The sequence below is a fragment of the Benincasa hispida genome, chromosome 2 (genome assembly GCF_009727055.1).
Source record: "Benincasa hispida cultivar B227 chromosome 2, ASM972705v1, whole genome shotgun sequence".
NCBI classification, from domain to species: domain Eukaryota; kingdom Viridiplantae; phylum Streptophyta; class Magnoliopsida; order Cucurbitales; family Cucurbitaceae; genus Benincasa; species Benincasa hispida.
In genome coordinates, this window is record NC_052350.1 from 12,120,630 (window position 1) to 12,147,809 (window position 27,180).

Below are 27,180 nucleotides of genomic sequence, written 5' to 3' on the forward strand. Positions count from 1 at the left end.
GTCTCTCGGCCTCACGTTTCTCTTCCAAGCCCAGCGCCGTCGGCCTCACTCTTTTTCGTCCAAGCTCAGCGCCCCGCCGGTCGCCGTCATCGTCAACTATAGGTAGTTCTCTGTTGGTCGCCGTCGTTGTCAGCTACAGGTTGTTGTCGTCGTCGGCGTCCGGCCGGCTTCCAAGCTTGGCGTCGGCCGCCGTCGTCAGCTACAGGTACGTCCGGATCTTCTTTTTTCCTTCTCATTTCTTCACTTTAGGGCAATGTATGTTCATTTTCCATCAAGGCAGTGTTGGTGATTTCATTGTTTCTTTAGCTTAATGCCTATAGGTGTTGCTTGTGAGTAAAAGTAATGTTGTGAAACTTGTTAATTGAAATTAAATGCTTATTTTTCTCTGCCTTTTTCTTCTTATTTCTACACAATAATTGGATTGCTTGTCGCTCCTATCTGTGTGTGTATATATATATACATATATATATATTAAAATGATCAATATATGTACAAAAATATTTAATTGAAATCAAATAAAAAAATGGTTAAAAAACAAAGTTGGAAATTTTTTCCATGGGGAATCCCCCTCTATTCCCTGCTGGAAAATTTGTAGGGACGGTGAATGAAATAGAGGCAGGCCTTCCCCGTTCCCATATCTCTACCAAAATTAACACACACATTACTTCCTTTTTAAATACTACTTTTATGAATTCCTTTTTTAAAAAATCTACTATATGAATAATATTAAATTTTAGTAATATTTTTAATTATAAATTATTTATTAAAATTTAAAGATTAAATTGTTATAGAAATTAAATCATTATAAACTAAAGTTCAAATATTAGATTATTATTTCCATAAAAGTTTAGGGATTAAAAATATTTTTTAACCTAATAATGCGGTGTTTTTAAAACGATAAAATAAAAGAAAGTTTTGCTCAATTGAAAGAAGCCCATGGTAGTGAAATACCAAAAAAATCCCCAGCCCACACAAAAACCGTGCCCATCCACGTGACCCGCCCACGATTAGTCAGTGCCCAATCCACATGACCCGCCCACGATTAGTCAGTTTCCAATCCACATGACCCACCCACAATTAATCGGCTTACCCATCCAACCCGCCCAACACCCACGCTCACGACCCACGCTTTCCCATGTCTTCTTCCAACAGCAATGACTTCTTCTTCTTCATTAAACTGTATATGGTCACCATCTATCGCATTCTATCTCTTCGATCACTGACTTCTTCTTTCGTTGCTTCATCTTCTTCTTCCGTTGGTGCTACTTCTTCTTCTTCTTCTTCTTCCTCTGTCGTCGCTGCTGTTGATGCTTGTTAATTCTTGCAATCCATTGAACTGAAGTTACAATCTATCATCAACTAAGCTCTTCAAGGTTATAATCCTTCTATTTTCTTTTCATTTCATTAACTCCTTCATTTAATCAAACTTATTAAACCTTATTAAACCTATTTTTATGTATCTAGATGATAAACAAAAAAACAAAAAGTGGTCAAAGCTGAATCATCAACAAGCAAAGGAAATGTACGATTGAATAGTTTTGGAACATCGCTCTAGGCGAGCACAAAGGAAACTCTGGGCCGAGCAACTTAGCAACATGGAGGATGTGGATACTGGTGAAAGGAGATCGTACGACTAATTCTTCCAAATGTTGAGAATCATCTCTGTATCGCAACCTCGCGTCAAGCCTCTCGCCCATTACGTATCCATTGTTTGTTCAGCCTCAACAAGCTATCTACTACCATCTAATTCTCTCATTCTAGGCTGTTGGCTCCTTGGATTTGAATTCTCTCTTCGCCATTCTCCCACTTATCCAAACAGAAGGAAGGTAGCTACGACGTTGTTTCCCTTTTCAATAGAGACCCAATAGCTCCGCCGAAACTCTTCGTGGTTCAACCTCGTCTTCGTCCTAATGCATTTCTGCAAGCAAAGTTAAATGAGGCTTTGTGTCTTGCAAATTCTCTAGAAGAACAACGAGATGGGTATTTTCATATTGATTTCTTCGACAAGGACATACCCTCTCACGTCGTAGTTCAAAATCCTTCTGCAAGAGTGGCCCACGCTGATACATATTTTGGACCAGGGACTGTGGATACCATCAAATGCCATTTGAATGCGGCAGAGTCGAAAGTGAAGTTGATGCTATTTTTGTGATGCCATTCTTTCTGGTATTCAGCAAAGGAATCTGAAGCGGGCATGGGATAAACCTGTATTGGATCGCGTGGGTCTCATAATAGAGATATTCAATGCTCATGCCTACACGAAGGAGGCCAAGTTACAGGCTGAACTGGTTGCATCAACAAGCAAAGGAAAAGGAAAGAAAATAATGAAAGTTGAATCATAAAGCAAAAGAAAACAAAATAAAATCCGAAGAGAAGAAGAAGGTAAAACCAAAGTAGTTGTGATAGAGAGTGATAGTGTTATATCACTGTCTATCACAAATAGATAGTGATAGAACCACTAAACATTGTTAATAAAACCATCAAAGATAGACACAAATACTTGTCTAAGACTATCATTGTCTATTAATAGATAGATACAAATAGACATTTATCTGTGTCTACCAAAGTGATAGAAGTTCACCCACTATGTGCTTCTAATTTTTTAATTGTGTTGATTATTGATTGTTGTTGGTAGATAGCATTAATGGTTTGCACTCTATATTTTTTTTTGGATAGAAAGTGATAGAACCACTAAACAATGCTAATAGAACCATCTAACATTGATAGAACCATCAAAGATAGACACAAACACTATCTGACTCTATCTATTGATAGACAGTATAATAGTATAGTGTTCTATCACCGTCTATAAGTAGATAGACACTGTTAGATATCTATCTATGTTTATCAAAGTAATTATTGATTGTTGTTGGTAGATAGTGATTTTGTTAATGCTTTGCACTCTATGTTAGTGATAGTATTTTATTATTTTCAATTTTTGAAAGTGTGAATTTATCTGGGAGAGACATTAATAGTGGTAATTGCTGAAGTATACTTGTTCTATAATGTTATTGTTATTGTTGGACTATTTTTCTAGTTTTTGGTACTTAATTATTGTGATGGTTTCTGAAATATACTTGTTATATAATATTATTGTTATTGCTTTACTCTTTTTCTAGTATTTGGTACTTGTACTCTAACTTTTTTTTCACTATGCTGGCTGAATATAAGTAATATATAGCATTATATCAATGTTTATCAGCGATACACAGTGATAGACTACCATTGCTGTCAATATGGGATAAACAGTTATAGTGTTTTATCACTGTCTATTGTGCGATAGACAGTAGACTTCTATCACTGTCTATCTGTGGTAGACAACTATCACTGTCTATCAATAGATAATAGATAATAGATAATAGATAATAGATAATGAGTTTGTTGATAGTTATGTTTCTAGTTGTTGGTGTTATTCAAATTTTAGTTTCTGACATATTGTTAAATATATCATTTCAATAGGTGAAACATGAATTGATTATGGAAAATGAGAACATAAACTTAAGAGTTACTATCTACTTCAGTATAGAGGTGGAACAAAATTAGATGAAACAATTTTTCTTCAAGTTTTAAATGTCCCATTTGGACACTTAATATTAAAATGGCCAAAATTCCCAACCAATTCCTCAACTACTTAGTAAAAAGACAATGCTATACAAAGAAGCCGACTAGCATTCGACTTTAATGGCCATATAGTAGAATTTGGGTTGAAGGAATTTTGTTTAATAACTGGATTGAAAAACCAATAATTCCCTCAATTAGATTTAGGAGAGAGAAAAATATCTGAACTTAGAAATGCTTTTTTTTGCTCATGATGATCATATAACTTAGAGGGATATAGAGAGAACTTTTGAAGCACTATGCAATGAGGAAGACTCATTGAAAGTTAAATTAGCCAATCTCTACATCCTAGAAGCTGTTTGAATCCCCAAGCAACAACACAACCATGTCAATTTCAAACATCTCGACATTTTTTTACGATGAACAAGTCTTCAAAGACTATCCTTGTGGAGGATTGTCTTACACCCTAACCTATCAATTCTTTAAGAGAGCATCATATACTGAGAAGGTCTACAATACTTCCACCCCTTGATTGATGCTCCAAAAGCCATGAAGCAAAACTTGAAATGACTACTATCACCCATTTCTAAAGTAGTGTAGGTACCTTATTGATTTTATGGATTTAAGTTATTGATTTTCCATTATTTTACGTGAATGGCTTGCCTTTGCGCATGCTCATAAGGATTTGTTTGGAAACTAGAATTGTACCATGGATAAATGTTAGCGTGTCTCGAGCACGTCTAACGGGATTATGTCAACATGTGCACATTCGGTGGGCTATATTGGGTACTGGGATTGTTTCTTCACACTTTTGTCTTAGATTGGACTAGACAACTTGAAAAACACATGATCATGCCAGTATTATCTCAGCTTCCAGGCTGGGATGGTTATGTCTTATTTCTTAACATTGTTTATGATTGTTGCTTGTGAAATTATTTCAAAACAAATTACTAAAAGAAAAACTTAGTTTCCTAAAAGCCTTACCACTCACTGAGTTTCTAGCTCACGTTTTCCAATGTTTTGTTTTTCCCTCCCAAGTAGAGTGAGAGGATGTTCAGGAAGTGCCACTTGAGATTAGGATCTGTCACTCTAGCAGAGCAAAACCCTGGATCTATAATAGAACATCATTAGGCTTCAGAAAGAATCTCAAATATGTTTGTAAACCTACTTAGTATAGATAGTTGTAATCAATCATATTAACTTTGAACTAGACACATCTATGTTATAAGAATTATCTAGTATACAGGAGTGAGTGGATAGTAGATATCATAAAATGGTGGTATCTGTCATCTTCACATCTCCTTCCAGGCTTAAGATATACGCACGGGAGGGGGTGTGACACTATGTTTGGCTCGTCTTTTTAATTAAGAACTCACTCTGTGTTGATGTGTCTGGAATAGAGGACAATGAGATTTTCCTCCCACTATTCGCTGAGCTAGAGGTGTACATGGGTTGAGTTGGGTTGGGTTGAGGGGTATTTTTTGGACTTGGGTTGGCAACCCAAAAAACCAAAATAAAGTTTTCAACCCAACCCAACCCCTTATATTTTGGGTTGGGTAATTCAAGTTGTTTGAGTTGTCGAGTCATTTAAATATAGAGCTTGAGCTATGTTCCTCAATTGTGGGAGACTTAGAAACTTCTTTGTTCAGTTGCAGAACTTTTGTAACATTGATCAAAGGACTAGCCTCCCTTTTCTCCATAAAATCCTTGAGCATTCCCACAAAATAACACCAACCTTGCTTTGAAGCTCCCAAAGGAACGTGAATATAGGAACAACCTTGATAGAATATCAATTTGGAAATGAAGTTTTATTGAATTCAACACCTATTACAATGACAAAACAGAGGAAAAGGAAAATTACTATGATTCTCCCCCACTAGTCGAGAGAAGAACCTTGCCCAACCTCTTTCTTCCTAACCAAAATTCCCCCCTAAAACAGCCCCTCTTACTCCCTTCTTATACGTCTTCTCCTTTCTCTAACTAACTAAGATGGTCCCCTCACAGAAGTGGTCCCCTCTTTCTCAACGAAAACATTGCCATCCTTTCCTTCCTTACCATTTTTACCCCTACCCTTTCTTCTTTGATATTGAATTAGTATTGGTGGCCTATCAAAACTTCTGTCGCTGCCTAAACAACACATCTCAAAATCCAACTGGATGAACTTCTAAATTTCGAAAGTCTTGTTGCACCGCAATTATCTCGATTATTTTTCAAGAAAAAGCTATTAACTAAAGCTTGAAGTAGTTTTGAAATTGAATCTATGAACCAACTTAGGTGAGAATCGGATAAAACGAAAGTTTTGAAATTCCAGATCTTCCACATAAAAACAACCCAGAATCAAACTAGATGCAAAAGAAATAACCATCAATTTTACAACTTTCTATTTCCATGACAAAAAACTGGAGCGGGAGTTGAATTGTTGAGTGGGGGAAGATAGAAGAATGAGATATCTCTGATAATTTGAGGTGGTTGGAAGGATGGACAGATAAAAAATGACGGTAGAGGGCAAAGGATAGCTGGGAAGAGGGAGGCGGAAGAAATAACGGCAGAGGACAAAGCTTAGGTGGGGAAGAGGGAAGGGAAAACAGGGGTTGGCGAGTGAGAATGATTGGAAGAAAATGGATGATCGGACGAAGGAAAGAAAATGGATGGTAATTGGAGACGATAAAGGGTACTGTCAGATGGAAACCGATGGATGCTAAAAGGGTTGACTGCGACGTTTGAAGAGATAGGCTCCAGTGGCTGGAAAAGTTCGAAGATGCTTGGAGTTTGAATGAAACAGGCAGAGGTGGATGGCTAGGATTTCAGGGAGGGAGAAGCCTAAGGGAACCGGCGGCCGGAACCGACAATAAGGACCGAGGGAGTGAGATCGGTGGCCGGATGCAGGCGAACAAGTCCACGGTCGACCGAATGTGGTAAAGGGATATGGAGGTTAGATCTTGATAAAAAATTTACCATTAGATTACTGGAGTAGGCAAACGTTTGAAGCTATTGGGGCCTACTTTGGAGGATTAGAAGCTATTGGAATTGAAACCTTGAATTTTATAAATGTTACGGAAGCTAAAATTCAAGTTAAAAGAAATCTATGTGGTTTTGTGCCATCTACTATAGAAGTTGCAGAAGAGAATAGAGGTAACATATTCTTGAATTTTGGAGACATAGAGCCACTAGAACACCCCAATAAGGTCAAAGGAGCACTGTATGTTAAAGATTTTGCTAACCCAATCGACTTAGTTCGATTGAATCGAGTTATGAAGGACGAAGAAATAGCTGTAGATGAGTTGAATCAAGGCTGGGCATTCCTAGCAGATCCCTGTAACCCCTATAACTTCTCAAGGAATCCTTTTGCACCATGTTCGAAGAAAAATCAAAAGATTGAGTTGAAATAGAGCTCGTTGAAGAAGCCGCCAGAGTTTAGTCTCAAGAATCCTCTGCAATCATTTCCCACTCGCAAATGGAAGTTCTTCCCATCAGAAGCCCAATCTGGTTAAGTGTGAACAAAGATACTGTATTAATGCGGAAAGTGAATTCGAAGGTGCCTCAAATTTCAAAAGAAAGCCCAAGGGTCGTTACTGGTATTAGTGTGAACAGGCCTTTTCAAATTTTACCCGTTGACCGCTCTGCGAAGGAAGTCCAAAAGGCCAAAATTCATGAAAACACAGCTGTACCTGACACCCTTCATTCCCCAATCATTGAATCCATATCAAAAGTTGCCTCGAAGCCAACACAAAATGGCATTTCTAATTCCAAATCTGAAGCCGCCATCTCCTACATTAAGAAGGTGGAAGTTAATACTCTCAATTCCGTCTTCTCTCAAGGTCATCAAGAAGCTGATACTCTCCAACTGAAGAAAAGTCCCTCCCCAATGAAGTTAAAAATGAAAGGCTTCGCGAACAATCTAACCTTAGGCTCCAAAAAACAAGCACATTGGCCGAAGCCATTTCCCAAACACTTTGCTAAGAAGAAGACCTCCTTCTTTAACTCATGGATAACAATCACAAACTTCGATCGCCTCGAAGAATGTTGTTCTAAAGTTCACATCCCCGACATGTTCACAAATAGGTTAGAAAACTCCAATTTGCAATAATGTTCCTTTACTCTTTTAGACCTTAAAATATTAGGCTCAAATTTATCTTTCGTGCGAGGTTTTCCAAGCCGTTCTTCACCCAAGTCAAGTCAGAAATAGCAAGATTATGATACAGATTCTATTGTAAGTGCAAGCAATGAAGAGTTTGAGAACTTGGAGGTAGAAGAAACACAAGAGAATTCCAACGATTTGGATGAATATGGCAAGGAATTGGTTCAACTATTCAATTTAGAGGCAGCACCCACGATGATTAATTCTGAACTCTTCTCATTCCGTCCCCTCAATAAAAAAGACATACCCCAGATTCTGCATTCCTTATTGGAAAATTGTGAAATCATACTTGGATGATCAAGTTCGTGTTGGAAAGACAGTGGCTTAGGATTTTCTACCAAGCTAGCAGCGCGGCCTCGATGAAGATAGCTTCATGGAATATAAGAGGACTAGGAGACAAGATAAAAAGAGTGACCATTAGAAGTTTTTTGAAGAAATTAAATCCGGATCTAGTGTTAATTTAAGAAACAAGGAGAGCTACATTTGATAGGGCATTCATCAAAAGTATATGGAGTTCAAAGGAGGTAGGATGGTTTCACATAGAAGCAATAGGCAGATCAGGAGGTATCTTAACCATGTGGGACGAGGGGAAGATCTCAGTGTTAGAGGTCATTAAAGGGGAAATGTCCTTATCAGTCAAATGCTTGTCTATTTGCAAAAAGGTGTACTAGATAACAAATATTTACGGCCCTACGGATTATAGAGAAAGAAATAGGTTTCTGGCAAAATTATCTTCATTAGCTAGTCACTATGTAGAGCCATGGTGCATTTGAGGAGACTTTAACATGACCCACCGAATTCAAGAACGATTCCCTATTGGAAGAATGACTAGAGGAATGAGAAAATTCAACAAATTCATCAAAGATACAAATTTGCTGAAAATTCCCCTTTCTAATGGAAGATTCACTTGGTCAAGAGAAGGTATGTTAGTTTCACGATCCCTTATTGATCGATTCTTCATATCAAACAATTGGGAGGAGGTCTTCGACAATTCAAGAGTGGTTAGACAAGCTAGAATTCTATCTGATAACTTTCCCCTACTATTTGAAGCAGGAACATTCGAATGGGGTCTAGCCCCATTTCGATTTTGCAATAATTGGTTAAATGTAAAAGAATGTTGCCCGTTTGATTGAAAGAAATTTAGAGGCAAACAGTCAGCAAGGTTGGGCTGGCTATGCTATTTTGGATAAGTTAAGAAAATTGAAAAGCGCTTTGAAAAAATGGCATTCAGATTCAGATACAAAAAGGAAAAGCAAGGAAGAGTTTTTGTTGAAAGAAATTGAAAGACGAGAAATTGTAGGGGGAAACACAAATATTGATGAGCAGGAACAAAGCATCAGATTGGCACTAAAAGCAGATTTAATACATCTTTACCAAGTGGAAGAAAGAAACCTCCTACAAAAAAGCAAGCTGAATTGGTTAAGCTTGGGTGACAAAAATACTTCATTCTTTCATAGGTTTCTAGCAGCAAAAAAAGGAAAAGTTTGATCTCAAAATTGATCAACGACCAGGGCATCCCAGCCAAATCATTTAGAGAAATTGAAGACCTGATTGTAGGCTTCTATACATCCCTTTATTCCAAGGCTGATGGAGTAAGGTCAATCCCTACCAACCTGCAATGGGCAAAAGTATCAAGAGAGCAGAACTGTCAACTTGTAGCCAGATTTACACAACCAGAAATTAGAAAAGCAGTAATGTCTTTGGGAATGAATAAAGCCCCCGGTCCAGATGGTTACACTTCAGAATTCATCCTTAAATTTTGGGAATTATTAAAAGATAGTTTCACGAAGCTTTTTAAAGAATTTTATGGTAATGGAAAGCTTAATTCTTGTGTTAAGGAGAATTTTATTTGTTTAATTAAAAAAAAGTGGATATAGTGATGGTTAAAGACTTTAGGCTCATTAGCTTAACCACACTTACAAGATAGTAGCAAAAGTCCTCACCGAAAGAATCAAAGTAACCATGCCAAGCATAATAGCTTCTACACAAAGTGCATTTGTTAAAGGAAGACAAATCCTTGACCCTATTCTCATTGCCAACGAACCCGTAGAAGAGTATAGAGCCAAGAAGAGAAAAGGCTAGGTTTTAAAACTTGATCTAGAAAAGGCATTTGATGGAGTAGAATGGGCCTTTTGGAGAAAGTTCTACAAGGAAAAAATTTTGATCCTCGTTGGATTTCTTGGATGAGGGGTTGTGTTTCTAACCCAAAATTCTCTATTTTTATTAGTGGAAGGCCTAGAGGTAGAATTAAGACTACAAGAGGCATTAGACAAGGAGATCCATTTTCTCCTTTTCTATTCCTATTAGTCAGCGAGGTTCTAAGTGGGCTGATTGCAAGGCTGCACGAAAAAGGGAAATATGAAGGCTTTCTTGTGGGGAAAGATAAGGTGCATATATCCATTATTCAGTTCGTTGGCGACACCTTGTTATTTTGCAAATATGGTGATGAAATGATTGAAAATTTAAGAACTATCGAGATCTTTGAATGGTGTTCCAGCCAAAAGGTGAATTGGGAAAAATCTGCAATTTGTGGGATCAATATAGAGGAGAACAAGATGCTTTCAGTAGCGGCACAACTTAATTGTAAAGTGAAGCATTTACCGTTGATGTATCTTGGTTTACCATTGGGAGGATATCCCAAAAATGTGTCATTTTGGCAACCGGTAATTGACAAGCTGCAAGGAAAGCTAGATAAATGGAGAAGATTTAACTTATCTAGAGGAGGGAAGGCCACTCTATGTAAGTCCGTTCATTCAAACTTACCTACCTACTACTTATCCTTGTTTTTGTTGCCAGAAAAAGTGCTCGGTATTATGGAAAGAACCATGAAGAATTTTTTCTGGGAAGGTCACAAAGGAGGGAAGATCAATCACTTAGTAAAATGGGAGCTTGTCACTAAGGCACAAGAGGATGGAGGGCTTGGCCTTGGTGGACTAAGAGCAAGAAATCTGGCTTTCCTAGCCAAATGGGGATGGCGGCTATTACACAATGAAAATACTCTTTGGAGTAAAGTAGTAAAGAGTATCCATAGAAGAGACATGTTCGATTGGCATACCTCTGGAAAAGTAAGTCTCAACCTTCGCAGCTCATGGATAAGTATTTCAAGATCTTGGCTAAAGGTAGAAGCTTTGGCAGTTTATAAACTTGGAAATGGGAGCAGAATTGCATTCGGGTCTGATCCTTGGTCAGATAATACTCCATTATAGGTAATTTTCCCGAAACTATATAGAATAGCATTTCTTCCCAATGGCTCGGTCATGGAGCATTGGGATCCCTCCACCTCCTCTTGGTCCATTAATTTCCGAAGATCTCTAAAAGAGGAAGAGTTCATGGACTTTCAAAACTTGTTGGGGCATCATTTATAAGATATCAGTGAGGGAAATCCTTGACAAGCGCTCTTGGTTGCTTGAATCTAACGGATCTTTCTCGGTTAAATCCCCTGTTACACACTTATCATTGGCCTCCCCTCTAGAGAAATATTTGATGAAAGCTATAAGGAAAACCAAAAGCCCACGAAGGGTTAATATCAGGATTTGGATCATGTTGTTCGGGCTCCTTAATTGTTCCTCAGTCTTGCAAAAGAAATTGCCTACTCATTGTCTTTCCCCTAATAGGTGTGCCCTTTGTAAAGTCGATTGGGAGGATTCATAGCACCTCTTCTTCGACTGCAAGTATGCTAGAAACTGCTGGTAGAAGGTTTTTGATTATTTTAATACCAGCTCGGTGTTTGGAAAAGTTTTTAAAGAAAATGTGTTACAAGTGCTAGTGGGGCCTAAGCTGAAGCCGACACCAAAACTCCTTTGGACTAATGCTGCGAAGGCCTTGCTTACAGACTTATGGTTTGAAAGAAACCAAAGAATTTTTCACAATAAAGTGACTCCTTGGTTTTCTTGTTTCGAGACAACTAAACTGAATGCATCCTCATGGTGTTCCCAGGTAAAGACCTTTAAAGACTATTTAACTCAAAATATATGCATTAATTGAAAAGTCCTTCATAAACCCGGATTTCTAAGCTGCTGCCCTTGTCTACTCGCCACTCTTCCACCCGAGATTATCAGACTTGTTTAATGTTTGCAGGCTCATCATGGTTAGATTGACTCGGCTCGTTTTACTCCATCATCACCGGGCTCTTCTTACATTCCCCAGAAGTTTTCTACATTCAAGACTTCAACCTTAGTTAGATCGCATTTGTTTTGTCTTTATCTTTCCATCTTCATTTTACGTAGTTGGATGCGTCTAGAATTTATGCTGTTTGTATTCAGATTTTATTTTTGGGCTAATCTTCAATTTTCATTGTAATCCTCTGGTTTAGTTTGGGTCCTAAGTCGTTTTTAGGATTTTGTTATTGGTTTGTTCCCTTTTGGATGTGATGAGAGTGCTAAAAGGGTGTCAACCTAGTTGAGATGTCTGGATGCACTCACTGATCCGTGTGTTTTGCTTTGTTTTGACTTGTATCTTCATGTTGTTCCTCTCTTGTTGTAATGTCTATTCATTTTCTTAATGAAGAGACTTGTTTCTTTTTTCTTTTAAAAAAAAAAAGAAAGAAAGAAATTATTATCACCAACTTTAAAGAACACCCCTGAATCATTCCAACACAAATTCAGAGGTTGAAACATTTTCAAAAAAACATAAATATTGAAATAAAAAAATCTATCAAGAGGATTTTCAAAAGAGAATGAATGAAATTCGGGTTCTTTTTGGAAAAATTCAAGAAAAGCATAATTATTCACAAAGCATGACCACCTAAACATTAAGGTTTTCAAGAATCACATATGGTCTCAAGATGATCAAGAACTCATCCAAATGGGCTCTGAAATAGTGCAAAAAATGAAGGGAGGAGAAGAAAAGAAAAAATCAATTGAAGATGAGTTGAATAAGAAAGGTAGAAAGATCGAAGAGGAGCTTAAGTTGGAAGAAGAAAAAATCGATGGGACTAACACGGAAGTTGTTCAATTCGAACTAGATATGAGGAATTATTGATGGATGAAATCAACGATGGAGGTGTTGAAGAAGATGAAGCCACTACAAAGAATATGTCCATTTGGTCAAATCAATTAATTGAGCCACACAACCAACCATAATTACCTCCACTGCAAGAGAATAGAGCATGCTAAAAAACCATTATTCTTTTCTCTTATTAATCTTGGGAGGAAAGGGTTTCTTAAATAGAAGAAATACCCAATTACAAATAAGGAAAGAATAAAATAATTACAAATAAGGAAAGAATAAAATATAGCAAATATAATACAATAAGTACAATATAAAATTTCACAATAAAGGAAATAATCAACACTCCCCCTCAAGCTGGTTGGAAGTTATCATTCATAGCCAGCTTGTCAATCAACTTGTTGAATTGCCACTTTGGAAGACCTTTGGTTAACACATTTGCAATTTGCTCTATTGTCGGGAGAAAGGGAATGCATATTATTCCTGTATTAATCTTTTCCTTTATGAAGTGTTTATCAACTTCAATATGTTTGGTCCTATCATGAAGGACTGGATTGTAGGCAATAGAAATTGCTGACTTGTTATCACAATAGATGCGTATCGGCATTGTCTGAGAGAAATTCAATTCTTCCAATAGTCTTCTTATCCACATGCCCTCACAAATACCATGGGCTAATGCCCTAAATTCTGCTTCAGCACTACTTCTTGCAACCACACTTTGTTTTTTACTTCGCCAAGTAACCAGATTTCCTCCAACATAAGAGCAATACCCCGAAGTAGATCTTCTATTAGTCGTGCTTCCTGCCCAATTAGCATCAGTGTAAACCTAAATGCTTAGGTGGTCATGCTTCGTGAATAATATACCTTTTCTTGGAGTACCTTTCAAATATCTCAAAATTCTATAAACTGCTTCAAAGTGAGTTGACCCGGGAGCATGCATGAACTGACTTACTACACTAACTGCGAAAGCAATGCCAGGACGTGTGTGAGAGAGGTATATGAGTCTCCCTACAAGCCTCTCTGGTACTTTTCCTTTTCCTTTACTTCTTTTTCAGTTGCAGCAACCAATTTTAAATTTTGCTCAATAGGAGTTTCTGCTATCTTGCAACCAAGTAAACCTGTCTCATTCAGTAGGTCAAGCATATACTTCCTCTGGTTGACAAGAATGCCATTTTTAGATCTGGCAAACTCCATTCCTAGGAAATACTTTAAGGTTCCTAGGTCCTTGATTTGAAAATCATTAGCAAGGTTTTTCTTCAAGATATTTAGTCATGTCTCATCATTACCTATAAGAATGATATCATCAACATACACTATCAAAACGACCAACTTACCATTTCCAGTATGTTTATAGAACATAGTATGATCAACTTAACTTTGACTAAATCCATAGCTTGTGACTGCCTTTCCAATCCATTCAAACCATGCTCTGGGAGATTGTTTAAGCCCATATAATGATTTCTTTAACTTGCACACTTTGTTAATCCTGAGATCCACCTCAAAACCAGGTGGCAAGTCCATAAAAACCTCTTCTTCAAGATCCCCATTGAGAAAGACATTCTTCACATCAAGTTGATAAAGAGGCCAATCAAAATTAACTGCCACAGATAACAAGATTCTATTAAGAAAAAATTTATTTTTTTAGCTACTGGAGCAAATGTTTCTTGATAATCAATGCCATAGGTCTGAGTGAACCCCTTGACAACCAATCGTACCTTTCAATACTACCATCAGCTTTACATTTTACAGTGCAACACCCATTTGTATCCCGCCGTCTTCTATATTTTGGTAGTTCGATTATGTCCATTTGCAATTTTGTTTCAATGCATTGAACTCTTCCTACTGCTAATTTTCAATTCAAATCATTTAGGGCTTTCTGTTTATTCCTTGGAACAAATAGTTTGTTATTTTGGATGTGAAGGCTTTATGACAGTCGGACAATCTATGATAAGAAAAGATATGTTTTCAATGGGATATTTGGTGCATTTACGAGTACCTTTCCTATGACAATTGAATATCAAGATCAGAGACATCAGGTAAAGGATTAGAAGGAGATGAAGAACTAGGAGAAATAGGAGTAGAGTGTCTAATACCTGGATCTTCAGGATCATTCATCGGAGTATTTGATTGGTCCTGTGATAAGTCAATTGTCTGATCTCGGACTCTTTGAGTCAAGTTTCTTCTAGTATAAACCTGAAGTTTAGAGATTTCGACTTGTAGAGTCATTTTGTAGTGTTTCTCCCTGAAGAAGAACTCTCCATACTTGGTATCGAAGGACTAGAGCTCATAATGGCAGGACCACTGATGTTTGGGAGAGATAAAGTATCCAAAAATTATCTTCAAGGTTAGATATCTCATATCTCCCCTTGAAGAAAATTTGGGCAAAAAAAAGATTGATTTTCCAAAAAAACACATCCATACTCTCAAAATACTTGTGGGTCAAAGGATCAAAACATTTGTAAGCTTTCTTATGAGAAACATAGCCTACAAAAATGCATTTAGTGGTTCGAGGATCAAGCTTAGTTCGAGAAAGAGGAGAAGTGTGGACATAAGCAGTACACCCAAACAATTTAATTGGTAAATTAGAAGACAGCCGGTTATTAGGAAAAAAATTCATTGAAGTGATTAAGAGGAGTTTTAAAATTCAAAACCTTAGACGGCATTCGATTGATCAGATATGCAACTGTAAGAACGACATCACCCCACAAATATTTTGGAACATTCATATAGAACATAAGGGCACGAGCAACTTCAAGTAAGTGTCTATTCTTTCGCTCAACGATGCCATTCTGCTGATGCGTGTCACGATACGTAGCTTGATGAAAAATGCCCTTTTCTGGCAAAAAATTGGTTAATTGTTCATTGAAATAATTTGTGCCGTTATTAGAGTGAAGAATTCAAACTTTAGTTTGAAATTGAGTCTCTATCATATTGTAAAACCGAACAAAAACCTCTTTTACCTCTGAATTTTTTGTTAACAAATAAAGCCAAGTTAAAGAGTGTGGTCATCTATAAAGGTAACAAACCAACGCTTACCACTATGAGTTAAGACTTTAGATAGACCCAAACTTCAGTCTGAATTAAGGAAAAAGGTGATGAAGCCTTGTACGGTTTAGGCAAATAGTTGGATCGATGATGTTTGGCAAAAATGCAACTTTCACATTGAAAAATTGAACAATCAAATCCTTTAAATAAATCGGGAAATAGATACTTTAAATAAAAGAAATTTGGATGCCCTAATCTACGATGCCAAAGCATGATAGTTTCTTTAACAGAAAGAGAACAAACACTACTCAAGCCTTTAACTTTTTTATGACTAGCAGAAACTTCATCAAAGTAATAGAGACCATCAATCATCCTAGCATGTCCAATCGTCCCCCCCAATTCCTGATCCTGAAAGATATAATGAGTTTCACAAAAGATAACACGACAGTTAGCATCCTTAGAGAGTTTACTAACAGACAACAAGTTACAGGCTAATTTTGGAACATGAAGGACAAAACGTAATATAAGTTTTGTAGTCAAAGGAATAGTTCTTTTTCCTGCAATAGAGGTGAAGCTGCCATCGGCAATGCAAATTTTTTCATTGCAATATACAGGAGAATATGATTTAAATAAGCAAGAGGAACTGGTCATATGATCAGAAGCTCCAGAGTCTATAATCCATGGAGATGAATTAAGGCAAGAGAAAGCTTGAAGACAAGTACCTGATTGTGCCAAGGAAACACTAGGATTACCAGATGATGAATTGGTCTGTAGCAGCTTCAAAATTTGATCAATTTGTTCTTTGTTAAACGGGTTGGAGTCAACAACATTAGCATTAGAGGGTTTTTTTTCTAGGGTTTCAAAAAGAAAAGAAAATAGGGTTAAACGAACCAGCAACAACATTAGCATTAGCATTAGCAACAAAAACAACACAAAGGCTTAAACGAACCAGCAACTAGGAAAATTATAGCTGACGGACAGCGGCAACCGGTCGGCAGAAGATTGGGTTTTTTCTAGGGTTTCAAAAAGAAAAGAAAATAGGGTTAAACGAACCAGCAACAACATTAGCATTAGCATTAGCAACAAAAACAACACAAAGGCTTAAACGAACCAGCAACTAGGAAAATTATAGCTGACGGACAGCGGCAACCGGTCGGCAGAAGATTGGGTTTTTTCTAGGGTTTCAAAAAGAAAAAAATAGGGTTTTTTTTGGGGGGTATTTAAGGTTTCAAATATTTTGTTGCTCTGATACCATGCTAAAAATCCATTATTCTTTTCTCTTATTAATCTTAGGAGGAAAGAGTTTCTTAAATAGAAGAAATACCCAATTACAAATAAGGAAAGAATAAAATATAGCAAATATAATACAATAAGTACAATATAAAATTTCACAATAAAGGAAATAATCAACAGAGCAGAAACTAGCTTTGGCCACAAAGAAAGACAACAAGAGAATCAACAACACCTATGACATGCTAAAGATGTCCAAGATTTATCAAGAATCATTCAAGAACAACCAAGATCAAGGTTATATGAGAGGAAATATTGGGAGGATGTGAATTCTTTAAGTGTAGAAGAAAAAGATACTCATGGGCAACCTAATTCGAAGAAAATTGAAAATCTTTTTCCTTAATTCCTTGAGGAGTCTGCATATATTTTAACAACAAAGGATTCTTTAAACAACTTAATTCTTGGGTTCATTGATGATAGTATTAATGAAATAATTTTCCCTTTCAAGAATCAAATATTTGATATATTGTCATGACTCGTGAAAATTGGTTGTTATTGGTGCCCAATGTTCAGAGATGTGTCCATTTGAGTGGCTTACTTTTTTATTTTTATCTTCATTTTCGTTTTAAAACTCGAAGACGAGTTGTTTTTGGGAGGGATAAGAATGATGTAGTAGGATTAGGATAAGTTAGGGTGTTATGGTCAAATCCTTAATTGATTAGGATTGGGATTAGTTTCCATGATTGATTAGAATTAGGATTAGTTTCCTTGGGTTATTAGGATTAGGATTAGTTTCTTTGACTAATTAGGAGTAGGATTAGTTTCTTTGATTAATTAGAATTAGGACTAGTTTGCTTTCCAATTCTCTATAAATAGAGAGATTGTCTTCTTGTATTAACAACTTTTTGATTCATAATAAAGATTTTGATTTTATTATTGGAGATTTTCACCTTTTCATTTTAGTTTCTTTGTCGGTGAACCATGAAGGAAAAAATAAATTATAGACTAGAGGATTAATAATTAAGTGAGTCCATATTTTTCAATACAACTATTAACACTAATGCAGAAAACAAAATAATTTGAAACCATATCACTTACATAATTCATCAGAAACAAATTAATATAAATGATTTTTAAGAAACTATCAAATCCTAAAGAAACGTCTTTTGATGTCTCGTGCCAGAATACCAAACTTGACTTCTTTCATAATTGTCAATTGATCCTTCATTTGAAATATTTTGGAAAAGCAAAACCAAGTACAAAAATGCTCAATAAACAATTCTCACATCAACCTTTGAAGTTCATTTCTTTCAAAACGTTTATAAACAAAGAAACAGATCCTTGTAAAACTTTCCTTTAAACTTTGTTACAAATAGTGCTTTCAAAGCCAAAATCTATCAATAAAAACATTCAAAACTAAAATCTTTCCATCAAATAGACCTTCAATGAAAACAAAACTTTCAAATAAACTTTCAATGGAACAAAATATTCAAATAGACTTCCATTGAAACAAAACTTTCAATACTTTTTATACTTTCAATCAATACTTTCGTTAACAGAGCGGGAAAAATGCATAATTGCTAGAGTGGGATGACCAATGTGGTACTTAAGTGGCTTGGCTCTCCCATCCCAATAACTAGCTTTTGAGACGGGTGCTTAAGTAACTAACAATGGTATCAGAGCTGGTTGTTGACATTTCGAAGGGAAACTGGCAGAGAGTTCTAACTAGGTGTGGCCGAGTGAAGTACTGCCAGATAGCCGTCGGGACGTTAGCTTTCCGGGGATGGGTTGTAACGACCCAACTTTCTAGAATGAGAATCGGACCGTTGCTATATGCATGCAAAAATCTCAAAACAATATTTTCACAAAGTTTGACTAAATTCAAAAGAATGAAATAATTTTTTATTATAAAACCTAATAATAAAAAAATAAAGTCTCTATTTGGGGTACCCTTAACCTTAATTTAAAATAAATTAAAAAACACCGAAGGAAATATTCAAAGAATTTAAAGGTTTAATTACAAAGTTAAAATTTGCAAACATAAGAAAAACATATGTGGAAACATTGTCAAGTCCCAAAGCCCGATCACAACATTCGCCGTTTTGTCCTTTCCTTTACCTAAAAAAAATATAGATAAAAGAGTGAGTATAAAAAAATACCCAGTAAATGAACCACTATTGGGCCCACTAGGTGTACAGTTTAGTATCTCTATCAAAACAAAGGTGTGCATCCCGACATAGGCATAGGTATAGGCATAAGAGGCAAACCCGAAGGCACACTTTCATAAGAAGTGACTCCGAAGAGACACAATAACATAATCGTACGTGGTGATCCCATAAGGACGCCGAAACATACTCAAGGGATGAACACAGTCCATAGGGGTGCTAACAACCACCATCAGTCTACATACAACATACATCATCCAAGTTCATATCAAGCCACAACATAATATAAAAATCATAGTAACATATCTCATGAGTTTCCAGAATAGTCTCAATAGTTCATTCATCAATCAAAGATAGCAAAACCTTCACATAAAATCATATTTTTCGTAACATAAACACAGGTTTCCAGAACACCTTCAACAGTCCAACAATAGCAAGTTATAGCAATTCAACCCATCAAAATAGAATCACACTTTCAGCACAATCACAATCTTAACACCAACTCAGGTTCAAGGGCAAAGCGGTAGTAAATCACTTACCTCAAATTAAGCTCAAAATTGTTATCACAGCAACAATCACCCTTAGCCTAGAAGAAATCTTTAATCAAATCCTAAATCATGAGCCACAATGAATAACTTCAACCTTTAGGGTCTTATTTCAAAATATAACTTCATTTTAAGGACTCCAACAACTTACCCAATGAGTGGCTTGCTACGAAATTGCTTCCAAACTTAGCACGGTGATACCAATCTACACATAACCCATAATTAAGAAATTAGAATCTAATTCCAGCATTAATCTATTCCAAAAAGGGTTCCAAGGTCTAAATACTCACCTAAAGCATGCCAAGACACTCTTGAGCTTGCTGGACAACTGATGTAATAGAATAGGAATATTTTGGTAAAATCAACTTAATCTTGATTAATCCTTGATTAATTACATTTTAATTGCCAAGTTAGTTTTAATCTCTTTTAGTCATCCTTTTGGGACTCTTGTAATTTTCTATAAATAGAGAGACCCTCCTTGTATTAGGTCACATTCTCATTAATAAAAAGACTCTTGATTTGATTCTTGGAGATTTCTCTCCCTTTAGCATTTAGACTACATCAAATTGGTATCATAGCGTTCAAATCCTAAATCATAATGATCAGAATGGGCAAACTAATCCTAATTTCAGCTGATTTCATCGACTCCTTGTCTGTGTTAGGTACACACCTGTTGCCGGCCTTAGCATGCGGCTGCACAAATTCGATTACGAGAACGTTGGTAGGGTATAACAATTACCAATTCACCAGACAGAGATCCACACCACGCCTTCCCGTTATCAATTGTAAGCAAGATTACTGGATTTCTAAAGGCAAATCTCGATTGCTGAGCAAGGTTTGTAACTTCCACACTAATAGTTTAGTGAATGCTTGATAATATGGTTTGTTATCATTATGCTGGATTGGGGTGGTGGAAATACTTAAAAATATGTCCTTAATTTCAAATCTTAAAATTGTGGAGCATTTTCTTTTAGAGTACATTCTGGATAAGGTGACAGGTTTTTCTGTTTCCGACAGTGTCCTAACAGAATTCTGATCTGAATTAAAGAAAAAACAAAAACAGAGAGTAGAATTCTGATCTGAAGGATGATTCAAAGCTGTTTTTTGAATTTGAGAGATTTATATGTCAATTTTAATTTAAAAGATGAAAAAAATAATTTTCCTTATTTGCTCAAGCTTGTAGTTGTTATACAAGAACAAAATGACTTACATGAATCTTTTTGGATTTCAAGAAACAAGCGGATCATTCTCATTTCACCAACTTCAACTGTGAGGGCACCAACAAATTTACAGACCATACAAGATTACAAATACAATACATTTGTGGTCTACTTGAGAAACTCTCATTTGGGAATTGAAGCGATTTGCTAAGAGAGAAATAAAAAGAGAAATAGATTCCAATAGGCATGACAGGATTTGGGCATGGACTACGTGTACTTCGGAGACAGATGCATCTCCTTCAGCAACGTGAAGGTCCATCAGAGGTTCTAAAGGGAAAGATCACAGAGTTGGAGAAATTTAGGAAGAGGAAGAAAAGTACGAAGAAGGATCAGTTCATTGTGGACGTTCCTGAATCAAAATCTTTCCTTGACACTGCCTCTATGCCTATGATTCTCACTGCTGTTGGAGTTGCTCTCTTTGCTAAACTCCTTATGATGGTATGCGCTACTCCTCAACTTGGTTCTGTTTCCTCCATTTCTCTTATTTGATTATTTTATTGAGTATACTGAAATATCATGACTTTTGTGTGTAGTAGTTTAGGACATGTATAGAAATCTCAGTGATAATACTTTTTTTTCCCTCCCTTGGTTGAGATTCTCCAACCCAGTGGAATCATTGAACTCTAGCGTAGGTGTGGGGACAGAGTTGGATATATCATATATGATGTGCAATTAATTCGTGGATTTCAAGATGTTTTCTATTTTTATTTTTTAAAATATTATTTTGTTTTAAATTTATAAAAATCAGTAATGGCCCTTAAACTTAGTAGATTATATCGATTTTAACCTTGAACTTCCAATTTCATCAAAGTAGACCCAAGCTTACATAAGTGTTGCAATGTAAACCTTTTGTTATTCATTGTTTGAACTACCATTAAAATCACGTGATTAACCCTTTTTTTCTTCATTATACATTTGTACATGGGTTGAGTTTGCAGGAAAGGAAAGAAACTTGTTGGAGAAGTGGGTTTTTATTTATTTTTTTTAAATTCTATTTTTTCAATCTCTCCCAAACCGAGACACTATGATTTTAAAAATGGAAGATCTGGAGCGAGAAAAATGCAATCAACTATAATCGAACTTTGTGATTTTGAGTTTCATTTCGCCTGTTTTCTGTGGTGAAAGAAGCAGATTTCTGTGAGAAAATGATTCTTGGAGGGGAAAACCTGGATAAAAAATTTCTAGCACTGACTGTTTATTTTCTAGATGGATATTTCAGTCTCTATTCTTTCTGTTCTGATTGTCTTCATCTGAAATTTCAGTTCGACCTAGGTCTGATTTGTTTTGACTCTTAGGGGATGTTTGGGGCAAGGACTATCCTAAGACTATAATAACCATCTCTTGCTATAATAAATACTATTTTGTAGTCCCTAATTAGCTACAGCCAACATTATTTCAAAACCTTAATTTGCTATAGTATTTTCTATTTGCTACAATTTTTACTATTTTGCATTCATCATTTTTTTTGTTATTTGCTACAGCGTTTACTATTTCCTTCCCAAACTAAAATAATTTACACCTCAAACACATACTATTATAACCCAAACTAAAATAATCTACACCTTACACAAAAATTATAACCCAACAAAAATAATCTATGACTATAATAACCAACTTCTTACCTCAAATGCCCCCTTAAAGTTTGATAATTTGCTTTCTAAATTTGAAATTTTAAGTTGCTGCTTCCATGGGAGGATCTTCTATTTCTCACTGTGAGGCATTGGAACTCTGGATCCCCCCTTTCAACCACTAAATGTTTCCATGGGAAGTCTTTCTTCCTTCTTTGGGTTCCTCACATGTTCAAGATTTTTCCTCAACTCTTCTCTTAATTTCAGGCGGCAATTTCTTAACCCAACCCCTATGTTGTTTCTTTGCCTTCCCATTACTTCTCTTCAAAAACCCAAACTGCATTCGGCTTTTCAACTTTCATTGATCATCAATTTCATTTTCGGATAATTCAACCATGTTCAAGAGAACCCTTGGTTTGGTCTCAGATTGGTTTGATCATTGATGTTCATCTTCTTGAGCAAGACTTTTGTAGTGTCAATGTTGAAAACACCACCAAGCTTGAAATTTCCAAAGACTTTGTTTTTCAGAGTATTGAGAATAGAGAAAAGGGCAAACAAGTAAAAAGAAAAAAAAAAAGTGATTAACAAGTAGGGATCCGATTCGTGTGCAATGTGAATTAGAAAAAAATGAGAAAATTATACATCACGTGATTAAATAGGTGATTCAAACGAAAAGTTAACAAAGGGTCTACATTTTAACACCTATGTAGTTTGGGGTTCAATTTGAAGAAACTGAAAGTTTAGGGTTAAAATGGACACAACTTTCTAAGTTTAGGATAAAATTAACAGCTTGTGCGCACCTTAACTATTCTTACGAGACAGCCGCCTAAGTCTACATTGGTTATCAAGGAAGCTAAGGCTTGAATCCATTTCTTCTGGGCCCTTTAATACTTCTTGGCTCTTATTGTCCACTAGGTCAAGGTCAACCCATGGTGATTGACTTCAATCTTTTCCTATGTCCAATGTACTCCTTGATTGTCTTGGCCGTGTGGCTCATGTCCCTCTGTCTCTCTTTTGACATTGGAATTTTATTTGTTCTTCCTTAGCCTTGAAACATGAAATTGAAATGATTAGTGTTTAGATTTTAGTGTGATGAGTAGTTGTCTTTCCTCATTTTGTCACTGATATGGAGGTTAAGTGTTAACGTATGCCGCCTGCAAACAATTATTTATATAGCCAATGGGGAAGTTGAGAATCTCAAAATAAAAGAACCAATTAAAAGGATATTTTAGTGGATGTGGTCGGTTGGCTTTATTTTCTAGTTTATTAATGCCACCGGTTTGCCTGCGCTCGTAAGAATCTTGTAGGACATATCCTGTCTCATTCAATTAATGTGGCAATGTTTTTAGGAAATTTGTCAGCCCTTTTAATGAAATTATGATCTTATTTTATCATGTACTGGATGTATTAAGTTCAGTCCCCATTGGGGGTTAGGTTTATTTCTAGCAAATCTTATTTATCCCTTTTAATGTGTTCTTATCCAAAAAATGTGTACCTGTGCTTTTTTTTCAGTATGATGAGTCAAGATCTGAAGAGCTGATAGAGCGCAAAATAAAGAATGCTCCCCCAGGTCAAGGAACTGTGAGGATGCTTAGTCGTGAGGAGTGGGAGGAAATTCGAGATGTTCGACCAAGAACTCCATTTGAATCCAAGCTTGCTCGTCCAAATGCAAGAATTAGAACTGGAGAACCTTTACACATGGTAAGGCTATTGTATCACTGATCTGATATGGAAATTGATGTGAAAGCGTACATATTTCTCATCTTTTATTCCATCCTAAGTGATGGTAATGTGCTTCCCGTTCCCATCCTAGTTACTGATTTGCTTGATCTACGTCGTTGAAACTTCCTAGTTTCTATCAAATATGTGGGTACATTTTCAAATACTGCAGTTGCTATTCAAAATTTTAAGAGGGTGTTTGGCTCACCAACATGAGTTGAGTTGAGTTGGTATAATATACCAACTCATTATTTGGTCCATCAACTTTAAATGTTGGCGGAGTTGAGTTGGTATATTTTACCAACTCACCCAACTCACCCCAACTCTCTCTTCTTCCCATGTTTTCAATGGCTCCACCCATAGCCACTGTCACATTCCGAGAACTAACTCCGGACTCTGACAACTACCTTCGATGACAACTCCGACGACCAACTCCGGGCTTTGACGATCAACTCCGGGCTTTGACGATCAACTCGGGCTCCGACAACCACCTCTGATGACAATTTCGACAACGAAATTCGAACTCCGACAACCACCTCCAATGATAGCTCTGGCAACCAACTTTGAGCTCCAACAACCTTCGCGCGACCAACTCTAACAACCAATTCTAGCCTTCGACAACCACCTCTGGTGACCTAACTCCGACGACCACCTTCACGCTACCGATTCCGACAAACAATTGGTTTCGACAACAAACTCCAACGACCAACTCCGATAACCACCTTCATAGGCTTTGACAACCACTTCCGACTACAAACTCCGATAAAAATCACCTTTGATGATCACGTTTGAGCGAGCAACTCCGACGTTCAACTCGAGGCTTCGACAACCACCTTTGACGACAACCTCTGACAACCAACTCTAATACCACCTTCATGCGACTAACTTCGGCTCCGACAATCACCTCCGACTACAATTTTCAGTGAAAATCATCTTCGATGATCAACTTCATGACCATTTTTGCCCGACCAACTCCGGAATTCAAAAACCACCTCCAATGACAGACTTCGACAACCAACTCCAATACACCTTCATATGACCAACTTAAGGATCCGACAACCACCTCTGACTACAAACTCCAACAAAAATCATCTTCGATGATCAACTTTGATAACCACTTTCGACTACTATAAGACTGATGACTATTAAAATATGTTGTAGGGTTGTTGATTATATAAAAAATATTATTTTGTCTACATTAACTGCAATATTTGTACGTAATGAATTCGCATATCAAATGAGTGTTAAGAATATTTAGACGAAAAGTATGTATGTAGTTGAAAAGTATGTAACATATAACAAAAAAAAAACCATAAAATGAAAAAAAGTTTCCTAGAACATTTTCCAGCAAGAATTAGTGAAAAATAGAGATTTGTTCTCTGATGATCCTCCAAATTTAAAGGAAATGAAAGTGAAACTGTTGAAGAAATGTGGTGACATTCCATTGGTTGTTACGATAATGGGGGAGATTTAATTAAAAAATCCATGTCATAGTAAAAATATAAAGCAACAATAGGAAGAAAAAGAAAAAGAAGAAGATGATAATGAAATTCATGGAGAAAAATTAGCTAGAATCAAAGTTTTTATTTCGCTTTAGTTTCTCATTTTATTTAACCATATTTCTACAAGAAATGTAATGGGTTAATTGTTGTTCATTGCCCACAAAAGAAAGAAAGAAAGAAATGTTTCAAAAATTAAAAGAAAAAAATTGCAATCCATATTTTATTCAAATAAGGATGAGTAGAATTATTGAATAAAAATGTTTCAAAACAAAAATAGTAATCATTATGAGTTCAAAAAACTATCAGATACTCATGCATATAAACTCAACTCTGCACCCCAAACACAACATGAACTCAGACCAAATAACTCTACACCCCAAACACAGATATATAAACTCGCCAGACATATGAACTCCAGACATCCTATCTCAACTCAACGCCTCAAACAACCCTTTAGTGTTTTATTGTTTATCATAAGAAGATATGAAGGACAAAACTATCCTACCTAACCTTATAGACCCGTGGAAGTTTGTCCGTATGTGGCTTGGGGGCAGGTTGACCACGTAACGATAATGTAAGGAAACTTTCTCAGTGTATTGATATGACAATAGTATTGCGATTGTTATGATAATAGTTTGCCTTGAGGGAATAAAATCGTACTCCTCCCACTCTCGAGTAGAAGTCATACTAAACAAAGTAATAACATAAAAATGATAAAAAGGAAAAGGCAATGGTTGGGTGTAGTCTAGGTTGTACCTAATCACAAACTTCTCTTTTCTTACATGGTAAAAATAAAATTTTAAATTTTAATTTATTTTTAAAAAAATTGTCATATGACACACTTTGATTGAGTGCTTCTGGACAAAAGATGAGGGAACTCCTTTGTTTTTTCAAAAGGAAATAACAACTCTACTAATACTCTTCAGAACACTATTAATGGTCCCCGCACCAAACATTCTCAATGAACTCCCTCACTCCAACGTAACTAATTACTTGCTTTTCCAGTCATGACCTTTATACCCCTCTTGTATTGATATATAATCGGAGGCGGCGGCCTAACAGATAACTTTTTATAAGTACTTGCTTTGGTAATCGTTTCATGCAGGAAGATTTAAAGGATTGGACAATTGATGTACTGTCAGATGCACTTACTCGGGCTGAAGAAAGTGTAAGGCATGGTTCCACTTCCAAGTGACTTCAGAGACTGAAGAGTCTCCATAAGGTTTGGAGAATTTCAGGCTCACCTCAACTGGTGTTTGGGGCTGTGCTTTGAAGGATGGTTAGGAAGACATTTAGAAATTATCTTGTTTTTATGTCTGATATGATATTGATCATGTAGGTCTCCTGTTTGATATTTTATGTAGAGGATTATCAGGTAGCGATGAGTCAGGATAGAGAAAGTAGGTAATAAATTGTGACTGAATTGCGAATTGGTGGTGGAAAAGCCTGGATGGTGGTGGATAGTTTATGCAATTCCATAAACAAGGGGTTTGGCGGCAGAAACCAGTTGTGATCGTCCTATTATAATATCTATCTCTGGGTAAACCTCGAAGTCATTCAAATTTATTTATTTAGTTGAACCTCGAAGGAGAAATTTGAATTC

At 36.3% G+C, this 27,180-nt stretch overlaps 2 protein-coding genes across 3 annotated transcripts; both read left to right on the forward strand.

Moving 5' to 3' along the window:
• The first annotated feature begins 70 nt into the window (after positions 1–70).
• Positions 71–27,180, forward strand: LOC120071111. Of its 2 annotated transcripts, none has more exons than XM_039023170.1 (5): positions 71–205; positions 20,231–20,403; positions 20,801–21,226; positions 23,869–24,057; positions 26,683–27,180. In XM_039023170.1, exons 3-5 carry the CDS (start codon positions 20,975–20,977, stop codon positions 26,770–26,772), a joined length of 531 nt encoding a protein of 176 aa, XP_038879098.1. In that variant the 5' UTR covers positions 71–205; positions 20,231–20,403; positions 20,801–20,974; the 3' UTR covers positions 26,773–27,180. The 2 variants fall into 2 exon arrangements, with proteins under 2 accessions (XP_038879098.1, XP_038879099.1); XM_039023171.1 differs by lacking the exon at positions 71–205 and adding an exon at positions 1,465–2,382.
• LOC120071973 lies at positions 9,820–10,902 on the forward strand. Its single transcript, XM_039024404.1, has one exon. The coding sequence runs from the start codon at positions 9,820–9,822 to the stop codon at positions 10,900–10,902; it is 1,083 nt and encodes a 360-aa protein (XP_038880332.1).